We start from the raw sequence: 26,945 nt of genomic DNA on the forward strand, positions 1-26,945 counted from the left end.
AAAGCCGGGGCTTGAACTTAGGTGGGCTGTCAACTACCCAACTGCCCAGCCAACAGGTCGATGCAAAAAGTTTACCACAACAAAATTGCAACACACGGGCCCGCATCCCCCGCCCGGGCTACGACTTCGAGATCCGTACGCGCGCCGCGCCCCGTCGTCGCCATTCGCAAAGGCGAAAGCAACGACGAAGAGATATGCCGCCACGAGTTCAAACTCACGAGCCGGGCGTTCCTCCAACGGTCCGGGTCCCGACACGCACCTCCGGCCAACACTGGCGCTCTGGCCCACGCGGCAGCGTCCCCGGGCCAGTCGTCCCTCGCCCTCGCCTTCTTTCGCGAAGCCCCATGCACGGCCGCTGCAGAAAGCGTCCGCGTGACGGCGTCCGCCGCGAATGGCGCGCCTCTTTGTCGCTCCGCAGCGAGGGACCACGCGCCAGCGTCCGAGACGGCCACGAGTGGCCCCGACACCGTGGGCCCCGTTTACCCCGGGCCGCTTTCCCGGCTTCGGGCTCGTCCTCCATTTCAAAATTTGAACCGCCCGAACGGCTCTCCCTGCCCAGCCTCGTAAACCGCAACCGAATTAAGCGCACGTCGCCCAACAAGTCAAATCCTCCCGTTTGGCCGTTCCGCCGCGTTCCCCATTCACGGACTAGCGCCCTCTCTTCTCATCAGTTCCAGAGACAACGCGATGGGCGCGTCGGGGAAGTGGATCAAGACGCTGGTCGGGCTCAAGCCGGCGGCGGCGGAGAAGGAGAGGCACGCCGGTGGGAAGGGCCGGAAGTGGAGCCGCCTGTGGCGGAGTTCGTCGGGCGGGCAGAGGGCCGCCGCGTCGGCGGCCGCCTCGGAGGTCTCCGAGACGTCCTCCGCCGCCGCCGACGCGCTCAGCTCCGTCGTCGCGGCCGTCGTGCGCGCGCCGCCCAAGGACTTCCGCGTCATCAGGCAGGAGTGGGCGGCCGTCCGCATCCAGACCGCCTTCCGCGGCTTCCTGGTAGGTCGCTCGCGTCGCGCCCTCAATCCGATTCCGGCGGCAAAGTTTCAGCTTCTTCAGCGTCGCGCTTCTTTTGGGTGCTCGTGCAGGCCAGGAGGGCGCTGAGGGCGCTGCGGGGGATCGTGCGGCTGCAGGCGCTGGTGCGCGGCCGCCGCGTGCGCAAGCAGCTGGCCGTCACGGTCAAGTGCATGCAGGCGCTCGTCAGGGTGCAGGCGCGGGCGAGAGACCGGCGCACGCGGCTCTCGGCTGACGGCCGAGACTCGCAGGATACGCTCGACGACCACAGCAGCCACGCGGATCCCGTCAAGGAAGCAGAGGTATATACTTTTGTTCAAGGATTAATTATGTTGTATACTACTCCTACTCCTACTTCGTAGTAGTATGATATTTATATATGCACTGTGCTTGGTCTGCTTGTGCAAATAGATAACCATACTGTCAGAAAGTAAAATTAGGTATTGTATACTTAATCAGCTGATGTGATGTGCTACTTTCTGGTTTTCTGAAACGAATGCGATGTGTTACTTTCACCAGATAGAGACTTGCTGCGGTTGCGGTAGGATTGCCCTCTTCATGATGAAAGATTGATATGACCATATGGACATTTATCTCACTTTATTTTAAGCAATGATTTGGGATAATGTTTTCTATTGACCATGATCGTCCAAGTGAGTTATCATAGTGCGCACTGGGCAGTGGCATTGTTTGGTGTGCCTTCCTTCGGAGATGCTACCAATAATGCATCTTTGAAAGTTGTTCTTGCCATGTCAGGCTTGCCGACTTGTGTTGTTTGAGTGTATTACCTACTAGCACAATTAGCATATAGTCCTCCACAATCCTATTCTTAATAATCATATGATGCTGCTGCAAACGATAAGAGAGTATTGGATGATCCTGCTGATATCTCCATGTTTGGCTGGCACTGTTCACATTGCAGACAGGATGGTGTGATAGCCAAGGAACTGTGGATGATGTCAGATCAAAGATACACATGAGACGCGAGGGCGCAATCAAGAGAGAAAGGGCAATTGCGTATGCTCTTTCTCACCAGGTACATCCTGCTCGAATAGTCTGGGCATATAAACAGGTTCTTCATCCTGTTTGACATTTTTTTTAGAGAAAAAACAAGTTCTTCATCCTGTTTGACATGATGTCGTGTTTCTTTTTGCAGCGGAACTCAAACCACAATGGAAGACCTAGCTCTCCTGCTGTTTCTCTTAAGAATCATGGGACTAACAGGAGCAATCAGTGGAGCTATTTGGACGGGTGGATGGCAACAAAACCTTGGGAGAGTCGCCTTATGGAGCAATCACACAGCGAACAGACCAACTCACGTTGTTCAGAGAGTATCGACGAAATGAACGAGGTCAGCTCAAAGCTTTCTGAAGCAAGCTCAGTCAAGATCAGAAGAAACAATGTCACAACTAGGGTGTCAGCAAAGCCTCCTTCGGTAATCGCGGTATGCGACGAGAGTGCTCCGTCAACATCTTCAGTCACTCAGATGACCGGTAACCATTTCACGACATCAGAAAGGAGATCTGACTGTGGCCAGGGTGGTGCACCGAGCTATATGGGCTTGACCAAATCAGCCAAGGCAAGGCTGAGTGGTTCTTCTAGCACTCACAAGCCACCACTTCAAAGACAAGGATCTGCTGACAAACACAATTACAGCAGGGGGGCATTCTCTTCAATAGATGTTCAAAGCACCGCCGGCTCCGAGGTTTCGGTGACCTCAAAGAGGTTGAACGGTTTAACTCTGAAGGGTCGAGGCACTAGAAGAAGCATGGACAAGGAGAACGATGATCAGTCTAATTCTTTCTTCTAGGACGTGAATCCTATGATTATTCCCATATTAGAGGTCTACTAGTGCTAACATGTACGTATTTTGTCAGTTCAATGCCTCATTGCTTATTCTGATATCCATATTTATGGTGTACAAATGTGAAACCAGCCAAAGGTTGAACCTGTTGTTCTGTCTGCTGAATTACAAAATCTTCGGGGTTTAACTGCAGTTAGCCACTTAGGCTGGATGGTTAGTGGTTATTGCTAGTTCGGCTGGATTGCCAGAAATGAATTGATGGTAATTGAGTACTGAACAACAGAAGTAATCTGAGTGTACATTTATTTGGAGACTAATCATCTGCTCCTTGCTTTGTTCTACTCACAACATGTCGAGTGTATATCTCCTTACTGCAAACGGCAGCAATTTTGAATTGTATACTGAGATTTGTCTGCACCAAATCTCAATACTAGGCCCGACGTACTTGCTACCAATTCTTGATTGGAACTCTATTTATTTTATTTTGAAATTCGATGGCATGCAAATGTGAACAACATTATAGTCCCTCTGCAAATATTGAGTTTCAACCTTTTTTTTGGGTGGAGTTTCAACCTTGTTTGCCTCAAATTATTTTGGTAGATTTAAAAAAAAATGATTGGCCTTCAAAACAGAACAAAGAATGTAGAATTAGTAGTATGTGCTTTAGAAGCCAAAAAGGCAGCCAGTTTCAGCATCGATGCCTGCCTCGCCCCCTATATTGTCTTCCACTGAGGGCAAGTCCATGGCCGTTGTCGTGGCTCCGGTGTTGAAGATCATGCCTGAGCTTAGGGAGCTTTGTATGAGTCTGTCAGTGGAGAATATGAAGATGGACTCGTCGGCGACCTCATGTGAGGAACATGATTCATCTTTGTCACATGTGCATCTGAAGAATGTGGATGCGTGTGGTGTGTTGGCACCGACTTTTGAGAGCCGCTTGGTGACTGATCACTCGACATCCGGCAAGACAGATGGTTGCCTCGTGAAGGTGAAATCAAAGAGAAACAAACACAAGAAGTGTGACGGTAAAGAGAAGGCATACGTGATTTCATGATGGATAGTGCTCACATTCTCGTGTTGTCGTCGTGGCTTTGATCTTCTGAGTCGTTGCATCGACGTTCTCACCAAGTGCTGAGGGTTGTGAGTGTTGTGTGTTAGGAGCATTGGGTGGGCAGTGTATGTGGTCGTGGTGCTGTGTTCTGTGAGTAGCCCTCTTTTGGGTTGTTTGTATCGGTTATCGCCTAGTTTTCCGTAAATTAATTAGGCAACTCTCTTCTTCTTAATTAATCGATGAGGCAATTCTTTTGCCTCCGTTTCGAAAAAAAGGGCGGCCAGTTTGTGGTGTGCTGTAATACAGGAGGAAATTGGGAGAGGTGATTTGCAGTCTTATGAAGTTTGTGTATTACAGAGTACTCGTATAGTTTTTCGAGAACTTGCCGAGGCAAGGGCAGGAATTGCTCAGTTAATTTAGTATAACCGGCCGAAAACAAAAGTACAAAAACTGAAGACAAGAAAACTCTAGTTTTTTAAAACAGTTTTCGGGGTAGTATTTAGACAAACACGCATACGCTAACATCAAGAAACATCGCCTGAGCCATACACAAGAGCAACGAGGCCCAAAACCGCTAGACACAACTCATGTGCAACCAAAACGACTCTCTGAAAAGATTTAATCCTCTATGAGACTCGCCACCACCTCTCCATGCAAGAATCGTGAACTAGCGTTATCAAGTAAAGAGCAACCAAGGACATCGATGAACTCATCTTAGCCAAGTCCATCTCCTTCTTTCCGTCGATGCCCACAAAGCACGGATCACCACGGCCGTCTGCAAAAAAAGTTGTTTATTGTACATTTCAACATAAGCTTTCATCTTTTTCTCCGCGGCCTCATCCTTGTCCATCTCTTCCAACTCTCCAAAGGCCTCCATCAACCTAAATTCCGCACGGTTGGCCGTTGGGATATTGCACATAGATCTCATCCTTGCCTACCTCTTTCACCTAAATTTCTCACGGTGTCAAATATTCCCTCCGTCCCATACTATTTGTGTTAGATTTGTCTTGATAAGTATGTACTATTTCCCTTCTGGTTTATAGGGCTTATCTTAAAATTTCTGTTTTTACGTTTTATAAGTCTCGTTTTATTTCTTCCCATCATATGTTTAGATTTTGAGGTGTATTAGACCGTTTCATGCAAGGACTAAGAGAAAACTCATCAATGCATGTAAATGTTTTTGGTCATTCATTGGCTACCCATGTATGCATCGTAATTAATGCATTGGTAAACACAATTTTTCAAGGAAAATGAGCACATTAATTGAGAACTTATGCTACAACAACAACAACAACAACAAAGCCTTTAGTCTCAGACAAGTTGGGGTAGGCTAGAGGTGAAACCCATAAGATTTCGTGACAAACTCATGGTTCTCGCACTGGATAGTAAGCTTCCATGCACCCATGCCCATGGCTAGTTCTTTGGTGATACTCTAATCCTTTAGATCTCTCTTTACGGACTCCTCCCATGTCAAGTTCGGTCTACCCCAACCTCTCTTGACATTATCAACACGCTTTAGCTGTCCTCTATGCACTGGAGCTTCTGAAGACCTGCGCCGAATATGCCCAAACCATCTCAGACGATGTTGGACAAGCTTCTCTTCAATCGGTGCTACCACAACTCTATCTCGAACACCTAACTATTGAATATGTTGCCTTTTAGTCGGCCAACACTCAGCGCCATACAACATTGCGGGTCGAAACGCCGTCCTATAGAACTTGCCTTTTAGCTTTTGTGGCACTCTCTTATCACAGAGAATGCTAGAAGCTTGGCGCCACTTCATACATCTGTGTTTGATTCAATGGTTCACACCTTCATCAATCCCCCCATCCTTCACAACATTGACATCAAAATATCGGAAGGTGTCCTTCTGAGGCACCACCTGCCTATCAAGGCTAACCTCATCCTCCACCTCATGCGTAGTAGTACTGAACCGCACCTCATGTACTCGATATTATTTCTACTAAGCCTAAAACCTTTCGATTCCAAGGTTTGTCTCCATAACTGTAACTTCCTATTGACCCTCGTCTGACTATCGTCTACTAGCACCACATTATCCACAAAGAGAATACACCATGGGATATCTCCTTGTATATCCCTTGTGGCCTCATCCATCACCAAAAAAAAGATAAGGGCTCAAAGTTGACCCCTGGTGCAGTCCCATTTTAATCTGGAAATCATCAATGTTGCCATCACTTGTTCGAACACTTTTCACAACATTATCCTACATGTCCTTGATGAGGGTAATGTACTTTGTTGGGACTTTGTGTTTCTCCAAGGCCCACCACATGACATTCCGCGGTATCTTACCATAGGCCTTCTCCAAGTTAATGAACACCATATGCAGGTCCTTCTTTTACTCCCTATATCTCTCCATAAGTTGTCGTACCAAGAAAATGTCTTTCATGGTCGACCTCCTAGGCATGAAACCAAACTGATTTTTTCTCACGCTTGTCATTCTTCTTAAGAGGTTGTTGAGGCATATATCTCTAGACATAGTTTTGGTGATTGATGACAACATGTTTGCAGACTAACCGTGTGCTTTGAGCTTTTCAGAGATTCATCCTTGGCACGAGACGATTTCTTTCCCCTCGGAGTGTTATTCAAGACGGTGTAGCTCTTTCGTTTCTATTTTGGTGAACTAGTTACGTAGGAGTCACCGTACTATCAAGAGGGGGTCCGCTTTGGTAAGGCTAGGGTGGAATCAACACGTACACATCCTTCTCACACCCTCTGAGCCTTTCCGCTTCAATGGAGAGCTCTTTCCCCTTTATTTGTGCTTCGTCTGGTCCCAGCGGTAGTACCGCGGTGCCCAGCGGTAGTACCGCTTAGGAGTCACAGGCGGCAGTACCGCTCCGCGGTGGTAGTACCGCCGGTGGGTCCTCAGCCGTAGTACTGCTGCCGTACCAGGCTCCTACCGCGTCGACTCGAGGGGGCCGCTTCTCGTGTCGGATTGTGCGGCACTATGCAGCGGCAGTAGAGCGGTAGTGCCGCTCATGAGCGGTAGTACCGCCCAACCACTGCGGCAGTACCGCACTAGGTCCCTCTCCACTTCTCTCTCTCCTGCCCTACAGATTGCACGGCAGTACCGCCTGGGGGAGCGGTAGTACCGCTAGGCGCAGCGGTAGTACCGTTGCCTCCTGCGGTAGTACCGCCCTCTGCGGGGCTGTTTTGGGGGGTAACAGTTGGATTGTTCCCCCCACTATATAAGGGGGTCTTCTTCTCCAAAGTTGACTTACCTCTTCCCCCAAAAGCTCCATTGTTGCTCCAAGCTCCATTTTCGCCCGATCTCTCTCCCTAGCCAATCAAACTTGTTGATTTGCTCGGGATTGGTTGAGAAGGCCCCGATCTACACTTCCACCAAGAGAAATTTGATTCCCCCCACTAATCCCTAGCGGATCTTGTTACTCTTGGGTGCTTGAGCACCCTAGACGGTTGAGGTCACCGCGGAGCCATAGTCCATTGTGGTGAAGCTTCGTGGTGTCGTTGGGAGCCTCCAATTGAGTTGTGGAGATTGCCCCAACCTTGTTTGTAAAGGTTCGGTCGCCGCCTTCAAGGGCACCAATAGTGGAATCACGGCATGTCGCATTGTGTGAGAGCGTGAGGAGAATACGGTGGCCCTAGTGGCTTCTTGGGGAGCATTGTGCCTCCACACCGCTCCAACGAAGACGTACTTCGCCTCAAAAGGAAGGAACTTCGGTAACACATCCTCGTCTTCACCGGCTCCACTCTTGGTTATTTCGTCCCTTTACTTTCGCAAGCTTACGTGTGTTAAATCCCTTGCTTGCTTGTGTGCTTGTTGTTGTTGCATCATATAGGTTGCTCACCTAGTTGCATATCTAGACAACCTACTTTGATGCAAAGTTTAGGTAAAGAAAAGCTAAAAATTGTTAGTTGCCTATTCACCCCCCTCTAGTCAACTATATTGATCCTTTCAATTGGTATCAGAGCCTCGTCTCTTGATTAAGGACTTTACCGTCCGAAGAGTATGGTTGACGTCGTAGACGGTGTGGAGGAGCACTCCGGTGCGAATCCGGTCTCGTCTACGGGAGATGGGGGAACCTCGGTCTCTCGTGAGGAATTCAATGTGGCGTTGGACACATTGAAAAGCTCCATGACGATCGAGGTCGAAAGCATGTTTAATAAATTCTTAGAAGGGCTTAAACTTTCCACCGCACCGTTGAAAGTGGGTGATCCCGCTAACAAGGTGACGGATGCTACCTCCGACAAGGGGGAAGCTACTAGCGAGAAAGCTCCTTCTTCTAGTGGTAAAAATGGCACCGGCATCTTTGCTCATGTGGAACCTCCACTTGTCTATGGTGGACCGCTTCCTTCCACTCATTTGAATCATGCCGGCCCGGCCCCTAAGATTGAGAAGAATGTGGAATTTGATTCTTGGGTCTATCGTTTTAAGCGTCATTTAAATCATGTGAACACTAACCTTTGGAGAATCATTGAAGAAGGTTTTTATCCGCATGACCGAAGCGACTTCACTCCTAGAGAAGCCATGGATAATCAATTCAATGAGAATGCTCTCTTCATCATCCAAGAAGCAATCCCACCCGAAGATCTTCCTCATCTCCGGCCCTACTCCATGGCCAAAGATGCTTGGCACCAAGTGGTTTCCCTCTACCGGGGAAGTGCAAGCATTCAACGCTCCAACTATGAAGTGGTGCAAGATGAAGCCGATGAGTTTGCAATAAAAGAAGATGAAGAACCTCGTGAGCTATATCGGAGGGTAACCAAACTCGCGGTCTCACTCCGAGATCATGGAAGTAAGGACACGGATGATAATTGGATCAAGCGCAAATTCCTCAAGGCAATGATGCCATACCACAAAGCCATGTCCTCCGTCATTCGTCAGAGACCGGACTTCCACACTCTGTCCTCAAGTGAAGTGTTGGATGAGTTTGTTGCTATGCGCATCTTGGACAAGACCGCCGACAATGCGGTTCTTCGCTCTCAAAGAGTAAAGAAGCCCAACCTTGCACTGAAGGCCAAGGTTAGTTTGGAGGAAGAGGATGAAGAGGAAGAAGAGGAGAGCAACCTCGAAGATACGAAGTATGCCTATCATGAACACATGGCTCTTGCTTCAAGGCAATTTTGGAGCAAGAAGAACTCAAGGCCCAACTTCAACAAGAACAATTCAAGTGGTGCAAAGGGCAAGCAACGAGTGAGGACTTGCTTTAATTGTGGCAATGCGAGCCACTTTGTTGCGGAGTGCCCTTATGAGAAGAGGGAAGACAATGGTGGCAAGCTCATTCGAAAGGACAAGGCCAAGTCTTTTCCCAACAAGAGCAACTTCACCAAGAAGACTCCTCCCAAGGCATTGGTGGTTCAAGAAGAGTACAATGAGGATGATGATGATGATGAAGATGGTCTGTCGATTGCCATGGCCTCCGTTGCAATTGCGACGACTCCACGGGTGTCTCTCTTTGACTCACCCAATGAGAGCATCACCGCCAAGTGCCTCATGGCTAAAGCCACCAACAAGGTAACCCCCAACATCAAAACTACCATCATTAATCATCCTTCTTTGACGGATAGCATTGATGAACATGAGGGACAAATGTGGAGGAGAATGAGTTTGAGACCTTTATGGGTAAACTCAAGGGTAAATCCAAGAAGCACTTCGTTGCCCTCTTGGAACAACTTGGTGAAGCCAATGACATGATCGAGGCTCACGAAGATACCATCTCTAAGATGGAAGGGCATAGTCGTGACTATGCCGACGAGATTTCGGATCTTTCCAATGCTCTTGAGAAAGAGCATGGTCTTCGTTTGGCTCTTGAGGGGTCACACAACGATGATCATGCTAAGATAAAGAAAGATCTTGATCATGCTCTTGTTGTTTCTCGTGTGCTCAATTCCGAGAAAGCCAAACTTGGGGTTGATCTTGCTAGACTCAAGGAGGAGTTTGATATACTTGACAAGGCTCACAAAGTCTTGAAAGGTACTCATGCTAGCCTCAAGGAGTCTCATGATCAACTCCAAGTGAAGCTAACCAAGGAGAAAGCCACCTTTCCTCATATGGTGTTAATTGATAATGCAAATGCTACTAACCCTTGTTGTGAGCATGTGCATCTTGTTGAGGAGAATGCTAAGTTGAAGGAGCAACTTGAGAAAGGCCTTGTGTCATGCATACAAGGTGAGAAGAACCTCAACGACCTTTTGAGCAATCAAAAGGAAGTTGTGGCCAAGGAGGGGATTGGGTTCGCACCCAAGCCCAAGAACAAGAAGAAGAATGACAAGACCAAACGACCTCCTCCTCTCAAGCAAACTTTTGTGAAGGAGGGAGAGGGTGCTTCCAAGGAGAAGAAGAACAATGCAAAGAGTGGCGGTGTCAAGAAGGGCAATGCCACCCCTCCCAACAAAGCCGGCGACTTTAACCCTTCTTATGTGTTATGCCGTGCTAGTGATGGGCATGTTTATGCCAAATTTGTTGGTTCTCCTCATGAGTATATTGAATGGTCTATTTGGGTTCCTAAGACCCTTGTTACTAACATCAAAGGACCCATCACAAAATGGGTACCTAAAACCAAGCATTGATCTCTTGTAGGTGTTTGCTTCCGGTGGGGGATCATGGTTGCTCGATAGTGGAGCTACAAATCATATGACCGGAAGCAAGGACTTGGTGGTGGACGTGCACAATATTCCATCTATGCCCACCAATGTCGAGTGGGGTGATGCCTCGTCTTCTAAGGTATTGGGACTCGGCAAGGTTGTCATTTCTCATGATCTCACGATCGAGAAAGTCATGCTTGCTGAGTCCCTTGCATACAATTTACTTTCCGTTCGTCAACTTGCAATCATGGGATTTGCCACTTTCTTTGATATCGATACCGTGGCCCTCTTGTGGAGCAAGACTCTTAAAGTAGCCTTTGTTGGGCATGTCGAGAACGGTCTATATGTGATTAACTTTTCGAAGCGACCCACTAAGACCGCGACATGCCTAATGGCTAAAGTTGACGTGGGATGGCTTTGGCATCGCCGTTTAGCCCATGTCAATATGAGATCTTTGCAAAGTCTTCTCAAGGGGGACCATGTCCGTGGACTAACGAATGTTAGTTTTGCTAAAGACCGTGCTTGCAGTGCTTGTATCGAAGGAAAGCTACATGAGAAGGCTCACCCTCCCACGACTATCATTTACTCGAAGAGGCCTTTGGAGCTCCTTCATTTGGATCTCTTTGGGCCTCCATCCTTTGATAGCCTTGGGGGTAGGAAGTATTGCTTGGTGATCGTGGATGACTATTCAAGATACACTTGGGTGTATTTCTTCAAGAGGAAGAGCGAGACCCAACAAACCGTCATTGACTTTGCAAATGAAGCGCAACGTCAACACAATGCAAAGATCTTGACTATAAGAAGTGACAACGGCACCGAGTTCAAGAACTACACATTGGATGAGTTTCTTAGTGATGAGGGGATCAAGCATCAATATTCCGCACCATATACCCCTCAACAAAATGGTGTAGCGGAGAGGAAGAACCGGACGTTGATGGATGTGGCAAGGACCATGATGGCGGAGTTCAAGTCTCCCTACAACTTTTGGGCCGAAGCCATCAACACCGCGTGTCATGCATCTAACCGTCTCTACCTCCGCAAAGGCTTGAACAAGACTCCATATGAGATACTCACCGGCAACAAGCCCAACCTCAAGTACTTCCGGGTGTTCGGGTGTAAGTGTTTCATTCTCAAGAAAGGTGTCCGTTTGTCTAAATTTGAGGCTAGAGCTTATGAGGGCATATTTGTTGGTTATGCTACAAACTCTCGTGCTTACCGTGTCCTCAATAAGTCCACGGGGCTTATTGAGGAGACGTGTAACGTGGAGTTTGATGAGAATAACGGCTCCCAAGTGGAGCAAAGTGGCACTTGTGATGTAGGTGATGAAATTCCTCCTCAAGCCATAAGAGGAATGGGTGTTGGATTTATCCTACCCATTGAGGAACCCCTTGTGTCCGAAGGAGAAGGACAATGCTCCACTCAAGTGGACCCATCACCAACCCAAGGCCCACACGCTTCCGAAGAACATAGTGAAGGCCCTCAACCTAGTGAACAAAATCAAGGGCAAGATCATCCTCAAGGTGGTGATGAACCACCACATGATGCCCAAGGTCAAGTTCTCTCCACCAAGCAAGCTCAAGATCAAGAACAATCTCAAGACATCGATTAAGATGATCAAGTGACCGCTCCTCAACTCACCACCGAGGAGGAATTGGAGCGTCGTGCCACCAAGATTGCTTCCAAGCTCTCCACCAAGGGTCATCTCATGAAGAATATGCTTGGAAGCATTCAAAAGGGGGTAAGCACTCGTAGACAATTGGCAAACTATTGTGAACATCACGCGTTTGTCTCTTGTGTTGAACCCCAAAAGGTATATGAAGCACTCGAAGATCCGGATTGGCTTAATGCCATGCACGAAGAACTCAACAACTTCGAGTACAACAAGGTGTGGAGATTGGTTCCAAGACCAACCGGGAACCACAATGTCATTGGAACCAAGTGGATATTCAAGAACAAGCAAGATGCTCACGGGACCATCGTTCACAACAAGGCAAGATTGGTGGCACAAGGCTACTCCCAAGTCGAGGGTATCGACTACGGTGAAACCTTTACTCCCGTTGCTCGCCTTGAATCCATTCGTTTGTTGATTGCTTATGCCTCTCATCACAACTTTAAGTTGCAAGCTTTTCTTAGTGGTCCTATTAATGAGTTGGTGTATGTCAAGCAACCCCCCAGGTTCGAGGATCCCTACTTTCCCGATCATGTGTATCAACTCGATAAGGCACTCTATGGCCTTAAACAAGCCCCACTCGCGTGGTATGATCACCTTACCGAGTTGTTACAAGATCGAGGATTTGAAGTTGGGCTAATCGACCCCACTCTTTTTACTAAGAAGGTCAAAGGGGAGTTGTTTGTGTGCCAACTATATGTTGATGATATTATCTTTGGTTCCCCTAACAAAGCTTTCAATGAGGAGTTTGCCGCACTCATGACCTCAAAGTTCAAGATGTCTTCCATGGGAGAGTTGAAGTTCTTCCTCGGGTTTGAAGTGAAACAAAGAAGATAAGGAACCTTCATCAACCAAGCCAAATACACTCAAGACATGCTTAAGAGATTCAAGCTAAATGATGTCAAGCCGGCTTCCACTCCAATGCCCACCAAGTGCCAACTTGACATTGATCCCAATGGTAAAGCGGTGGATCAAAAGGTATATCGCTCCATGATTGGCTCCTTGCTTTACCTTTGTGCATCTAGACCGGATATCATGTTGAGTGTGGGAATTTGTGCACGATTTCAAGCCGCACCTAAGGAAAGCCACTTTGTGGCGGTCAAGCGAATCTTTTGATATTTGGCTCATACCCCAAACTTTGGCTTATGGTACCCAAGAGGAGCAAACTTCAAGCTTGTAGGATATTCGGACTCCGATTGGGCGGGAGACAAAGTGGATAGGAAGTCCACTTCCGGAGGGTGCCAATTCCTTGGTTGGTCTTTGATGAGTTGGTCTTCCAAGAAGCAAAGTTGTGTGTCTCTCTCGTCCACCGAAGCGGAGTATGTGGCGGCCGGTAGTTGTTGTGCACAACTCTTATGGATGAGGCAAACTTTAAAGAATTACGGTGTCATTTGTGACAAAGTGCCTCTTTGGTGTGACAATGAAAGTGCCATCAAGATCTCTCTCAACCCAGTGCAACACTTCAAGACGAAGCATATTGAGATTCGGTATCACTTCATCTGGGATCATATTAGGCGAGGGGAGATCGAGCTCAACTATGTCAACACTCATGATATCCTTGCAGATATTTTCACGAAGCCTTTGGATGAAGCAAGATTTCGCGAGTTAAGGCATGAGCTAAATATCATTGATTTGAGCAATGTTGCTTGAACCCTTGTACACCCCACCATACTCAACTTGTTATCTTGTTTAGGTGTAGGCATGGACATAGGGGGAGTGTTGTTCTCTCAATGAACTCTCCCTCCCCCCATTATGCATAAATTGATCAACTCTTTCACATTAGCCATTTTTATGGTACTTGTGCTTCAAAGACGAGTTTTGGTCATGGGCCCAAGGATAATTCTTCGCGGTGCCATACCAATTGACTCAAACATAGGTGGCTCCGGCCACCGCCCTCTCCTTGGAGAGGTTGTGTCTTGTGGTTGGTCCTTGTTGTCTCTTGCCTTTCTTTCTCTCTGTTAGCCTTAGTTTCCTCCTCTTGCTGTGTGTTTTTCCATTCTTTTTGAGCCAAGTTTTTTGTCTAGTCGTTGAGTCTCGCTGGGCGGTACTACCACCGGTGGTGCGCGGTACTACTGCTTATGTTGACAAGCGGTACTAACGCCCACCCGAGCGGTACTACCATGGGGGCGGGACCAGGGGGGTTATGTCGGGGCGGGGGAGAGGTTTTGTCTCTCCCGTACCCATTCGCACCGCCCCCTCGTTCCTCTTCTTCTCTCCAGCGTCGCCTCACCGCGGGAGGGCTCCGGCGGGCCGCCGTCTCCGGGCCGTCCCTCTCCATTCCCTTTGGTGGAGTCGATCCCCACCCCGTCCTCTTGCCATGGATGCCGGTATTGCCCCCGTTCCTCCTCTCTTTTTGTCTAGTTCTCAGATCTAGTGTCTTGGGGCAATAGTGGTTGCATCTCTCGATTTTTGGCTAAATCTAGGCTTGAGTAGTTTGGAGAAAGCAACTAGACTGTTTGGATTAAGGTTTGGTAGGTTTATTTTTGAATTTGGCATCCCCGGTAGTGCCGGATCTGACCACGATAGTAGGGAACCACCGTTCCGAGTCTTGAGCGGAACTACCGCTCCGAGTGGAGCGGTACTGCCGCTTATGGCCAGCGGTACTACCGCTGCATGTCCGATTCCATCCTTTTCCTACCACTTTTTGATCCATGTTGTTTTGTTTGGAGGCTCATGCTCTTTCTTTCGTGTTGGTTCTTCTGTTCGTGTGTTTGGTACCAGGTGATGAACATCCTGAGCAGCAAGTCCGCCGTGTCAACCCCGGACGTGCAACATCTAAGCGCTACCGCACCTCTGAGTCAGTAGGTGCTTCCTCCAGTGCGCCTCCTCCGCCTCAACTCCAGAAGAAACCTGCCAACAGGCCGAAGCCAAGGGGCAAGACTGTGACTGAGTTGACTGCCAAGGAGTTCTGGGAAAGGCGTCGCCGCAACCCCTATGCGGAAGCCCAAGAACCCAATTTGGTCAACCGCCCGTTCTGGAACCGCTTTCAGTTTGCCATCTTCTTTGATGTGATCAAGGCCAAGAAGAATCTCTATGTTGATGTTCGCTCCATCGACACGGATGCCATGGAAAAGGATCCTGAGTACTTTGGTGAAGCTCTTCAGATGTGTTCTCAGCTGAACATTCTCAAGATCATGCAGTTCAACAGGGATTTTGATGCAGATTTGGTGGCTCAATTCTATGCTACTGTCCATCTTGGGACTGATGCAGAAAGGACTCTGACTTGGATGACAAATGGCAAGTTGCTTTCTGTCAAGTGGAAGGCCTTCATGGAGTTACTTGAGGTGGAAGATCACGGGCTTGAGACTCCTGTCGGCTTCCGCCCTCACCGCAATGCAAACTCCACACACAAGCAAGCCCTCTGGCCCTACTGTTCTGTGAAGGTTAACCCTGTGACTAAGAAGGAAACCTATGAGCTGTCTACCTTTCTGGACATCCTTCATCGTGTCTTTCGAGAGACTCTCTTCCCTCGCATCGAGAATCTGGATATGGTCCACTCCTATCTCGTGGACATGCTTCTCTTCTGCCAGCATGAGAAGGAAGCAAACATTGGCGAGTCCCTGGACATTTCTCATGTTATGTGGTATGAACTTCTTAGTGCCATTTCTGAGCGCAAGTGCCCAATCTATGGCCCGTTCATCATGCTGCCCATTGAGAAGGCTTGGGCTCGTGTCTATCCCAAGGTTATGCTGGAAACTGGAGAATTGGTTTCTCATGAGATCAAGCGTCTGAGGAAGAAGGACAATTGGGGCACCCCAGCTCCTAAATCCGGGGGTCCATCTACTGCTGCTGACATGGAGACCGAGGGCGGGACTGAGGCCGATGAGGACTATGAGCCTTCTGGGACAGAGCCCTCTTGGGCAAAGCAGTTCAAGCGCAAGATGAAGAAGCTCTTCTGCATGGAGTCTCATGGTCAGTACATGACTCATGTGGCTGAGAAGAAGGCCAGGGGGCGTCACAAGGAGCTCATGCGTCGGCTGGGTGCGACCGTCGCCAGCGGTTCTGAGGGCCAGATCACTGAGGAGGAGGAGTGAATTAAGCAGCACTGTCCGTGGACCGATTCCGACACCGAGCAGTTTCCGCCTGAGGATGGTAGTGCGGATGACCCTGCCAGGATGTGATGAGTGTGCTCCTCAGTTTTCTTTCACCTGGATCCATAGCAACGCTCTTTGCCCTTTTGGTGTCTCGATGCCAAAGGGGGAGAGAGCTTAGGGATTTGTGCTTTGTGGTGTCGTCGTTTCTTTGTAGTGTCGGTGTGTTTTCTCGCCATTTGCTTTGTTTGGTTTTGTGCCAGTGAGACCTAAGTTCCAGACATATGGTGTGAGACATATGCTACCCTATCTTTATCTATGTCTATCTAGTACTTTAGTAGTCATTTAGTATCTTATGAGTTGCTTGTTTATCCGGTTATTTACCATGCTCTCATGTATCCTATGCTTAGGTTGTTGTGTTGGAAATATGCCCTAGAGGCAATAATAAATGGTTATTATTATATTTCTGTGTTCATGATAATAGTCTTTTATTCATGCTATAATTGTATTGTCCGGAAATCGTAATACATGTGTGAATACATAGACCACAACCTGTCCCTGGTAAGCCTCTAGTTGACTAGCTCGTTGATCAACAGATAGTCATGGTTTCCTGACTATGGACATAGGATGTCATTGATAACGGGATCACATCATTTGGAGAATGATGTGATGGACAAGACCCAACTTAAGCATAGCATAAAAGATCGTGTAGTTTCGTTTGCTAGAGCTTTTCCAATGTCAAGTATCTTTTCCTTAGACCATGAGATCGTGCAACTCCCGGATACCGTAGGAGTGCTTTGGGTGTGCCAAACGTCACAACGTAACTGGGTGACTATAAAGGTGCATTACGGGTATCTCCGAAAGTGTCTGTTGGGTTGGCACGGATCGAGACTGGGATTTGTCACTCCGTGTAAACGGAGAGGTATCTCTGGGCCCACTCGGTAATGCATCATCATAATGAGCTCAATGTGACTAAGGCGTTAGTCACGGGATCATGCATTGCGGTACGAGTAAAGAGACTTGCCGGTAACGAGATTGAACAAGGTATTGGGATACCGACGATCGAATCTCGGGCAAGTAACATACCGATTGACAAAGGGAATTGCATACGGATTGATTGAATCCTCGACACCGTGGTTCACCCGATGATATCATCGTGGAACATGTGGGAGCCAACATGGGTATCCAGATCCCGCTGTTGGTTATTGACCGGAGAGGCGTCTCGGTCATGTCTGCATGTCTCCCGAACCCGTAGGGTCTACACACTTAAGGTCCGGTGACGCTAGGGTTGTAGAGATATATGTATGCGGAAACCCGAAAGTTGTTCGGAGTCCCGGATGAGATCCCGGACGTCACGAGAGGTTCCGGAATGGTCCGGAGGTGAAGAATTATATATAGGAAGTCCAGTTTTGGCCACTGGGAAAGTTTCGGGGGTTATCGGTATTGTACCGGGACCACCGGAAGGGTCCCGGGGGTCCACCGGGTGGGGCCACCTGTCCCGGAGGGCCCCGTGGGCTGAAAGTGGAGGGGAACCAGCCCCTAATGGGCTGGGGCGCCACTTTGGGCCTCCCCCCATGCGCCTAGGGTTGGGAACCCTAGGGGGGGGGAGTTCCCCCTTGCCTTGGGGGGCAAGGCAACCCCTTCCCCCCTTGGCCGCCGCCCCCCCCTTGGAGATCCCATCTCCAAGGGCTGCGCACCCCCTTGGGGGCCTATATAAAGGGGGGGGGAGGGAGGGCAGCAAACGACAGCCTTTGGCGCCTCCCTCCTCCCCTGTAACACCTCTCTCTCTCGCGCAGAAGCTCGGTGAAGCCCTGCCGGAGAGCCGCTACATCCACCACCACACCGTCGTGCTGTTGGATCTCCATCAACCTCTCCTCCCCCCTTGCTGGATCAAGAAAGGAGGAGACGTCGCTGCACCGTACGTGTGTTGAACGCGGAGGTGCCGTCCGTTCGGCACTCGGTCATCGGTGATTTGGATCACGGCGAGTACGACTCCGTCATCCACGTTCATTGGAACGCTTCCGCTCGCGATCTACAAGGGTATGTAGATCCACTCCTTTCCCCTCGTTGCTAGTAGACTCCATAGATGCATCTTGGTGAGCGTAGGAAATTTTTAAATTATGCTACGTAATCCAACAGTGGCATCATGAGCCAGGCCTATGCGTAGTTACTATGCACGAGTAGAACACAAAGAAGTTGTGGGCGTTGATGTTGCCAATTCTTCTTGCCGCTACTAGTCGTTTCTTGTTTCGGCGGCATTGTAGGATGAAGCGGCCCGGACCGACCTTACACGTACGCTTACGTGAGACAGGTTCCACCGACTGACATGCACTAGTTGCATAAGGTGGCTAGCGGGTGTCTGTCTCTCCTACTTTAGTCGGAACGGATTCGATGAAAAGGGTCCTTATGAAGGGTAAATAGAAATTGGCAAATCACGTTGTGGTCATACGTAGGTAAGAAATCGTTCTTGCTAGAAACCTACAAACCACGTAAAAACTTGCAACAACAATTAGAGGACGTCTAACTTGTTCTTGCAGCAAGTGATATATGTGATATGATATGGCCAGAAGATGTGATGAATGATATATGTGATGTATGAGATTGATCATATTCTTGTAATAGGAATCACGACTTGCATGTCGATGAGTATGACAACCGGCAGGAGCCATAGGAGTTGTCTTTATTATTTTGCATGACCTGCGTGTCATTGAATAACGCCATGTAATTTACTTTACTTTGTTGCTAAACGGTTAGCCATAGAAGTAGAAGTAATCGTTGGCGTGACAACTTCATGAAGACACAATGATGGAGATCATGATGATGGAGATCATGGTGTCATGCCGGTGACGAAGATGATCATGGTGCCCCGAAGATGGAGATCAAAGGAGCATGATGATATTGGCCATATCATGTCACTATTTGATTGCATGTGATGTTTATCATGTTTTTGCATCTTATTTGCTTAGAACGACGGTAGCAAGTAGGATGATCCCTTATAATAATTTCAAGAAAGTGTTCACCCTAACTGTGCACCGTTGCGAAGGTTCGTCGTTTCGAAGCACCACGTGATGATCGGGTGTGATAGATTCTTACGTTCGCATACAACGGGTGTTGACGAGCCTAGCATGTACAGACATGGCCTCGGAACACACGCAATACACTTAGGTTGACTTGACGAGCCTAGCATGTACAGACATGGCCTCGGAACACGGAGGACCGAAAGGTCGAGCATGAGTCGTATAGAAGATACGATCAACATGGAGATGTTCACCGATCTTGACTAGTCCGTCTCACGTGATGATCGGACACGGCCTAGTTGAGTTCGGATCATGTTTCACTTAGATAACTAGAGGGATGTCTATCTGAGTGGGAGTTCATTAAATAATTTGATTATATGAACTTAATTATCATGAACTTAGTCTAAAAATCTTTACACTATGTATTGTAGATCAAATGGCCCACGTTGTCCTCAATTTCAACGCGTTCCTAGAGAAAACCAAGCTGAAAGATGATGGCAGCAACTATACGGACTGGGTCCGGAACCTGAGGCTCATCCTCATAGTTGCCAAGAAAGATTATGTCTTAGAAGCACCGCTAGGTGAAGCACCAATCCCTGAGAACCAAGACGTTATGAACGCTTGGCAGCAGCGTGCTGATGATTACTCCCTCGTTCAGTGCGGCATGCTTTACAGCTTAGAACCGGGTCTCCAAAAGCGTTTTGAGAAACATGGAGCATACGAGATGTTCGAGGAGCTGAAACTGGTTTTTCAAGCTCATGCCCGGGTCGAGAGATATGATGTCTCCGACAAGTTCTTCAGCTGTAAAATGGAGGAGAACAGTTCTGTTAGTGAGCACATACTCAGAATGTCTGGGTTGCACAACCGCTTGTCTCAGCTGGGAGTTAATCTCCCAGATGACGCGGTCATTGACAGAATCCTCCAGTCGCTTCCACCAAGCTACAAGAGCTTTGTGATGAACTACAATATGCAGGGGATGGAAAAGACCATTCCCGAGGTATATTCAATGCTAAAATCAGCGGAAGGGGAGATCAAAAAGGAACATCAAGTGTTGATGGTGAATAAAACCACTAAGTTCAAGAAGGGCAAGGGTAAGAAGAACTTCAAGAAGGACGGCAAGGGAATTGCCGCGCCCGGTAAGCCGGTTACCGGGAAGAAGTCAAAGAATGGACCCAAGCCCGAGACTGAGTGCTTTTATTGCAAGGGAAGTGGTCACTGGAAGCGGAACTGCCCCAAATATTTAGCGGACAAGAAGAAGGCCGGCAACACCCAAGGTATATGTGATATACAAGTAATTGATGTGTACCTTACCAGTACTCGTAGTAGCTCCTGGGTATTTGATACCGGTGCGGTTGCTCATATTTGTAACTCAAATCAGGAACTACGGAATAAACGGAGACTGGCAAAAGACGAGGTGACGATGCGCGTCGGGAATGGTTCCAAGGTCGATGTGATCGCCGTCGGCACGCTACCTCTGCATCTACCCACGGGATTAGTTATAAACCTCAATAATTGTTATTTAGTACCAGCTTTGAGCATGAACATTGTATCTGGATCTCGTTTAATTCGAGATGGCTACTCATTTAAATCTGAGAATAATGGTTGTTCTATTTATTTGAGAGATATGTTTTATGGTCATGCCCCGCTGGTCAATGGTTTATTTTTAATGAATCTCGAACGTGATGCTACACATGTTCATAGTGTGAATACCAAAAGATGTAAAGTTGATAACGATAGTCCCACATACTTGTGGCACTGCCGCCTTGGTCACATTGGTGTCAAGCGCATGAAGAAGCTCCATGCAGATGGACTTTTGGAGTCTCTTGATTACGAATCATTTGACACGTGCGAACCATGCCTCATGGGTAAGATGACCAAGACTCCGTTCTCCGGAACAATGGAGCGAGCAACCAACTTATTGGAAATCATACATACCGATGTGTGCGGTCCAATGAGTGTTGAGGCTCGCGGAGGATATCGTTATGTTCTCACTCTCACTGATGATTTAAGTAGATATGGGTATGTCTACCTAATGAAACACAAGTCTGAAACCTTTGAAAAGTTCAAGGAATTTCAGAGTGAGGTTGAGAATCAACGTGACAGGAAAATAAAATTCTTACGATCAGATCGTGGTGGAGAATATTTAAGTCACGAATTTGGTACACACTTAAGGAAATGTGGAATAGTTTCACAACTCACGCCGCCTGGAACACCTCAGAGAAATGGTGTGTCCGAACGTCGTAATCGCACTCTATTGGATATGGTGCGATCTATGATGTCTCTTACCGATTTACCGCTCTCATTTTGGGGTTATGCTTTAGAGACTGCCGCATTCACTTTAAATAGGGCACCGTCTAAATCCGTTGAGACGACACCGTATGAATTATGGTTTGGGAAGAAACCTAAGCTGTCGTTTCTAAAAGTTTGGGGATGCGATGCTTATGTCAAGAAACTTCAACCTGAAAAGCTCGAACCCAAATCGGAAAAATGCGTCTTCATAGGATACCCTAAGGAAACTATTGGGTACACCTTCTACCTCAGATCCGAAGGCAAGATCTTCGTTGCCAAGAACGGGTCCTTTCTAGAGAAGGAGTTTCTCTCGAAAGAATTGAGTGGGAGGAAAGTGGAACTTGATGAGGTGATAGTCACCCCTTCCGAGTCGGAAAATAGCGCAGCGCGGGAAAATGTTCCTGTGGTGCCTACACCGACGGGGGAGGAAGTTAATGATGATGATCATGAAGCTTCGGATCAAGTTGCCACTGAACTTCGTAGGTCCACAAGGACACGTTCCGCACCAGAGTGGTACGGCAACCCTGTCCTTGAAATCATGTTGTTAGACAACGGTGAACCTTCGAACTATGAAGAAGCGATGGCGGGCCCGGATTCCGACAAATGGCTAGAAGCCATGAAATCCGAGATAGAATCCATGTATGAAAACAAAGTATGGACTTTGACTGACTTGCCCGATGAGCGGCGAGCCATAGAAAACAAATGGATCTTTAAGAAGAAGACGGACGCGGATGGTAATGTGACCATCTACAAAGCTCGACTTGTCGCTAAGGGTTATCGACAAGTTCAAGGGGTTGACTACGATGAGACTTTCTCACCCGTAGCGAAGCTGAAGTCCGTCCGAATCATGTTAGCAATTGCCGCATACTATGATTATGAGATATGGCAGATGGACGTCAAAACGGCATTCCTTAACGGCTTCCTTAAGGAAGAGTTGTATATGATGCAGCCGGAAGGTTTTGTCGATCCTAAGAATGCTAACAAAGTATGCAAGCTCCAGCGCTCAATCTATGGGCTGGTGCAAGCATCTCGGAGTTGGAACATTCGCTTTGATGAGATGATCAAAGCGTTTGGGTTTACACAGACTTATGGAGAAGCCTGTGTTTACAAGAAAGTGAGTGGGAGCTCTGTAGCATTTCTCATATTATATGTGGATGACATACTATTGATGGGAAATGATATAGAATTCTTGGAAAGTATAAAGGCCTATTTGAATAAATGTTTTTCAATGAAGGACCTTGGAGAAGCTGCTTATATATTAGGCATCAAGATCTATAGAGATAGATCAAGACGCCTCATTGGCCTTTCACAGAGTACATACCTTGACAAGATATTGAAGAAGTTCAGTATGGATCAGTCCAAGAAGGGGTTCTTGCCTGTATTGCAAGGTGTGCAATTGAGCACGGCTCAATGCCCGACCACGGCAGAAGATATAGAAGAGATGAGTGTCATCCCCTATGCCTCGGCCATAGGGTCTATTATGTATGCCATGCTGTGTACCAGACCTGATGTAAACCTTGCCGTAAGTTTGGTAGGAAGGTACCAAAGTAATCCCGGCAAGGAACACTGGACAGCGGTCAAGAATATCCTGAAGTACCTGAAGAGGACTAAGGATATGTTTCTCGTCTATGGAGGTGACGAAGAGCTCGTCGTAAAGGGTTACGTCGACGCTAGCTTCGACACAGATCCGGATGACTCGAAGTCATAGACCGGATACGTGTATATTTTGAATAGAGGAGCAGTAAGCTGGTGCAGTTGCAAGCAAAGCGTCGTGGCGGGATCTACATGTGAAGCGGAATACATGGCAGCCTCGGAGGCAGCACAGGAAGCAGTCTGGATGAAGGAGTTCATTACCGACCTAGGGGTGATTCCCAATGCGTCGGGCCCAATGACTCTCTTCTGTGACAACACTGGAGCTATTGCCCTTGCGAAGGAGCCCAGGTTTCACAGGAAGACCAGGCATATCAAGCGTCGCTTCAACTCCATTCGTGAAAGTGTTCAAAATGGAGACATAGATATTTGTAAAGTACACACGGACCTGAATGTAGCAGATCCGTTGACTAAACCTCTCCCTAGGGCAAAACATGATCAACACCAGGACGCAATGGGTGTTCGATTCATCACAATGTAACTAGATTATTGACTCTAGTGCAAGTGGGAGACTGTTGGAAATATGCCCTAGAGGCAATAATAAATGGTTATTATTATATTTCTGTGTTCATGATAATAGTCTTTTATTCATGCTATAATTGTATTGTCCGGAAATCGTAATACATGTGTGAATACATAGACCACAACCTGTCCCTGGTAAGCCTCTAGTTGACTAGCTCGTTGATCAACAGATAGTCATGGTTTCCTGACTATGGACATAGGATGTCATTGATAACGGGATCACATCATTAGGAGAATGATGTGATGGACAAGACCCAACTTAAGCATAGCATAAAAGATCGTGTAGTTTCGTTTGCTAGAGCTTTTCCAATGTCAAGTATCTTTTCCTTAGACCATGAGATCGTGCAACTCCCGGATACCGTAGGAGTGCTTTGGGTGTGCCAAACGTCACAACGTAACTGGGTGACTATAAAGGTGCATTACGGGTATCTCCGAAAGTGTCTGTTGGGTTGGCACGGATCGAGACTGGGATTTGTCACTCCGTGTAAACGGAGAGGTATCTCTGGGCCCACTCGGTAATGCATCATCATAATGAGCTCAATGTGACTAAGGCGTTAGTCACGGGATCATGCATTGCGGTACGATTAAAGAGACTTGCCGGTAACGAGATTGAACAAGGTATTGGGATACCGACGATCGAATCTCGGGCAAGTAACATACCGATTGACAAAGGGAATTGCATACGGATTGATTGAATCCTCGACACCGTGGTTCACCCGATGATATCATCGTGGAACATGTGGGAGCCAACATGGGTATCCAGATCCCGCTGTTGGTTATTGACCGGAGAGGCGTCTCGGTCATGTCTGCATGTCTCCCGAACCCGTAGGGTCTACACACTTAAGGTCCGGTGACGCTAGGGTTGTAGAGATATATGTATGCGGAAACCCGAAAGTTGTTCGGAGTCCCGGATGAGATCCCGGATGTCACGAGAGGTTCCGGAATGGTCCGGAGGTGAAGAATTATATATAGGAAGTCCAGTTTTGGCCACTGGGAAAGTTTCGGGGGTTATCGGTATTGTACCGGGACCACCGGAAGGGTCCCGGGGGTCCACCGGGTGGGGCCACCTGTCCCGGAGGGCCCCGTGGGCTGAAAGTGGAGGGGAACCAGCCCCTAATGGGCTGGGGCGCCACTTTGGGCCTTCCCCCCATGCGCCTAGGGTTGGGAACCCTAGGGGGGGGGAGTTCCCCCTTGCCTTGGGGGCAAGGCAACCCCTTCCCCCCTTGGCCGCCGCCCCCCCCTTGGAGATCCCATCTCCAAGGGCTGCGCACCCCCTTGGGGGCCTATATAAAGGGGGGGGAGGGAGGGCAGCAAACGACAGCCTTTGGCGCCTCCCTCCTCCCCTGTAACACCTCTCTCTCTCGCGCAGAAGCTCGGTGAAGCCCTGCCGGAGAGCCGCTACATCCACCACCACACCGTCGTGCTGTTGGATCTCCATCAACCTCTCCTCCCCCCTTGCTGGATCAAGAAAGGAGGAGACGTCGCTGCACCGTACGTGTGTTGAACGCGGAGGTGCCGTCCGTTCGGCACTCGGTCATCGGTGATTTGGATCACGGCGAGTACGACTCCGTCATCCACGTTCATTGGAACGCTTCCGCTCGCGATCTACAAGGGTATGTAGATCCACTCCTTTCCCCTCGTTGCTAGTAGACTCCATAGATGCATCTTGGTGAGCGTAGGAAATTTTTAAATTATGCTACGTAATCCAACATGTTGGACTATAAAATATAGGGGTGTGTTGATCCTAATGTGTGTGTCTTGCATTCCAAAGGCACTTCTAACTAGGTGCACACATTCAGTGGGAGCCCGTCTATATTTTGTAGTTCTAAGTATCTTTACTTTCATGTTATATCCTTGTGCAAATCCCTGGTTGTCATCAATCCACCAAAAAGGGGGAGATTGTTGAGGCATATCTCTCTAGACGTAGTTTTGGTGATTGATGACAACATGTTTGCGGACTAACCGTGTGCTTTGAGCTTTTCAGAGATTCATCCTTGGCACGAGACGATTTCTTTCCCCTCGGAGTGTTATTCAAGACGGTGTAGCTCTTTCGTTTCTATTTTGGTGAACTAGTTACGTAGGAGTCACCGTACTATCAAGAGGGGGTCCGCTTTGGTAAGGCTAGGGTGGAATCAACACGTACACATCCTTCTCACACCCTCTGAGCCTTTCCGCTTCAATGGAGAGCTCTTTCCCCTTTATTTGTGCTTCGTCTGGTCCCAGCGGTAGTACCGCGGTGCCCAGCGGTAGTACCGCTTAGGAGTCACAGGCGGCAGTACCGCTCCGCAGTGGTAGTACCGCCGGTGGGTCCTCAGCTGTAGTACCGCTGCCGTACCAGGCTCCTACCGCGTCAACTCGAGGGGGTCGCTCTCGTGTCGGATTGTGCGGCACTATGCAGCGGCAGTAGAGCGGTAGTGCCGCTCATGAGCGGTAGTACCGCCCAACCACCGCGGCAGTACCGCACTAGGTCCCTCTCCACTTCTCTCTCTCCTGCCTCTAGACTGCACGACAGTACCGCCTGGGGGAGCGGCAGTACCGCTGGGCGCAGCGGTAGTACCGTTGCCTCCTGCAGTAGTACCGCCCTCTGCGGGGCTGTTTTGGGGGGTAACGGTTGGATTGTTCCCCCCACTATATAAGGGGTTCTTCTTCTCCAAAGTTGACTTACCTCTTCCCCCAAAAGCTCCATTGTTGCTCCAAGCTCCATTTTCGCCCGATCTCTCTCCCTAGCCAATCAAACTTGTTGATTTGCTCGGGATTGGTTGAGAAGGCCCCGATCTACACTTCCACCAAGAGAAATTTGATTCCCCCCACTAATCCCTAGCGGATCTTGTTACTCTTGGGTGCTTGAGCACCCTAGACGGTTGAGGTCACCGCGGAGCCATAGTCCATTGTGGTGAAGCTTCGTGGTGTCGTTGGGAGCCTCCAATTGAGTTGTGGAGATTGCCCCAACCTTGTTTGTAAAGGTTCGGTCGCCGCCTTCAAGGGCACCAATAGTGGAATCACGGCATCTCGCATTGTGTGAGGGCGTGAGGAGAATACGGTGGCCCTAGTGGCTTCTTGGGGAGCATTGTGCCTCCACACCGCTCCAACGGAGACATACTTCCCCTCAAAAGGAAGGAACATCGGTAACACATCCTCGTCTTCACCGGCTCCACTCTTGGTTATCTCGTCCCTTTACTTTCGCAAGCTTACGTGTGTTAAATCCCTTGCTTGCTTGTGTGCTTATTGTTGTTGCATCATATAGGTTGCTCACCTAGTTGCATATCTAGACAACCTACTTTGATGCAAAGTTTAAATTGGTAAAGAAAAGCTAAAAATTGTTAGTTGCCTATTCACCCCCCTCTAGTCA

The 26,945-nt window shown here is 48.4% G+C and overlaps 1 protein-coding gene across 2 annotated transcripts; it reads left to right on the forward strand.

The window, feature by feature from the left end:
* Window positions 1-525: 525 nt before the first annotated feature.
* On the forward strand, window positions 526-3,083 carry LOC123078845 (protein IQ-DOMAIN 6). 2 transcript variants are annotated; one of them, XM_044501480.1, is made up of 4 exons: window positions 526-987; window positions 1,077-1,304; window positions 1,925-2,074; window positions 2,159-3,083. In XM_044501480.1, the coding sequence occupies exons 1-4, from the start codon at window positions 688-690 to the stop codon at window positions 2,810-2,812; spliced, it is 1,332 nt and encodes a 443-aa protein (XP_044357415.1). In that variant the 5' UTR covers window positions 526-687; the 3' UTR covers window positions 2,813-3,083. The 2 variants fall into 2 exon arrangements, with proteins under 2 accessions (XP_044357415.1, XP_044357417.1); XM_044501482.1 differs by having other exon boundaries at window positions 529-987; window positions 1,925-2,038.
* The last annotated feature ends 23,862 nt before the right edge of the window (window positions 3,084-26,945 follow it).

This window comes from Triticum aestivum, chromosome 3D (genome assembly GCF_018294505.1).
Source record: "Triticum aestivum cultivar Chinese Spring chromosome 3D, IWGSC CS RefSeq v2.1, whole genome shotgun sequence".
NCBI lineage: Eukaryota > Viridiplantae > Streptophyta > Magnoliopsida > Poales > Poaceae > Triticum > Triticum aestivum.

Coding starts and splice junctions, on each gene's coding strand:
- LOC123078845 (XM_044501480.1), top strand. CDS start 688: ATGGGCGCGTCGGGGAAGTGGATCAAGACGCTGGTCGGGCTCAAGCCG. Junction 988..1,076: donor CCGCCTTCCGCGGCTTCCTG/GTAGGTCGCTCG, acceptor GTGCTCGTGCAG/GCCAGGAGGGCGCTGAGGGC. Junction 1,305..1,924: donor ATCCCGTCAAGGAAGCAGAG/GTATATACTTTT, acceptor TTCACATTGCAG/ACAGGATGGTGTGATAGCCA.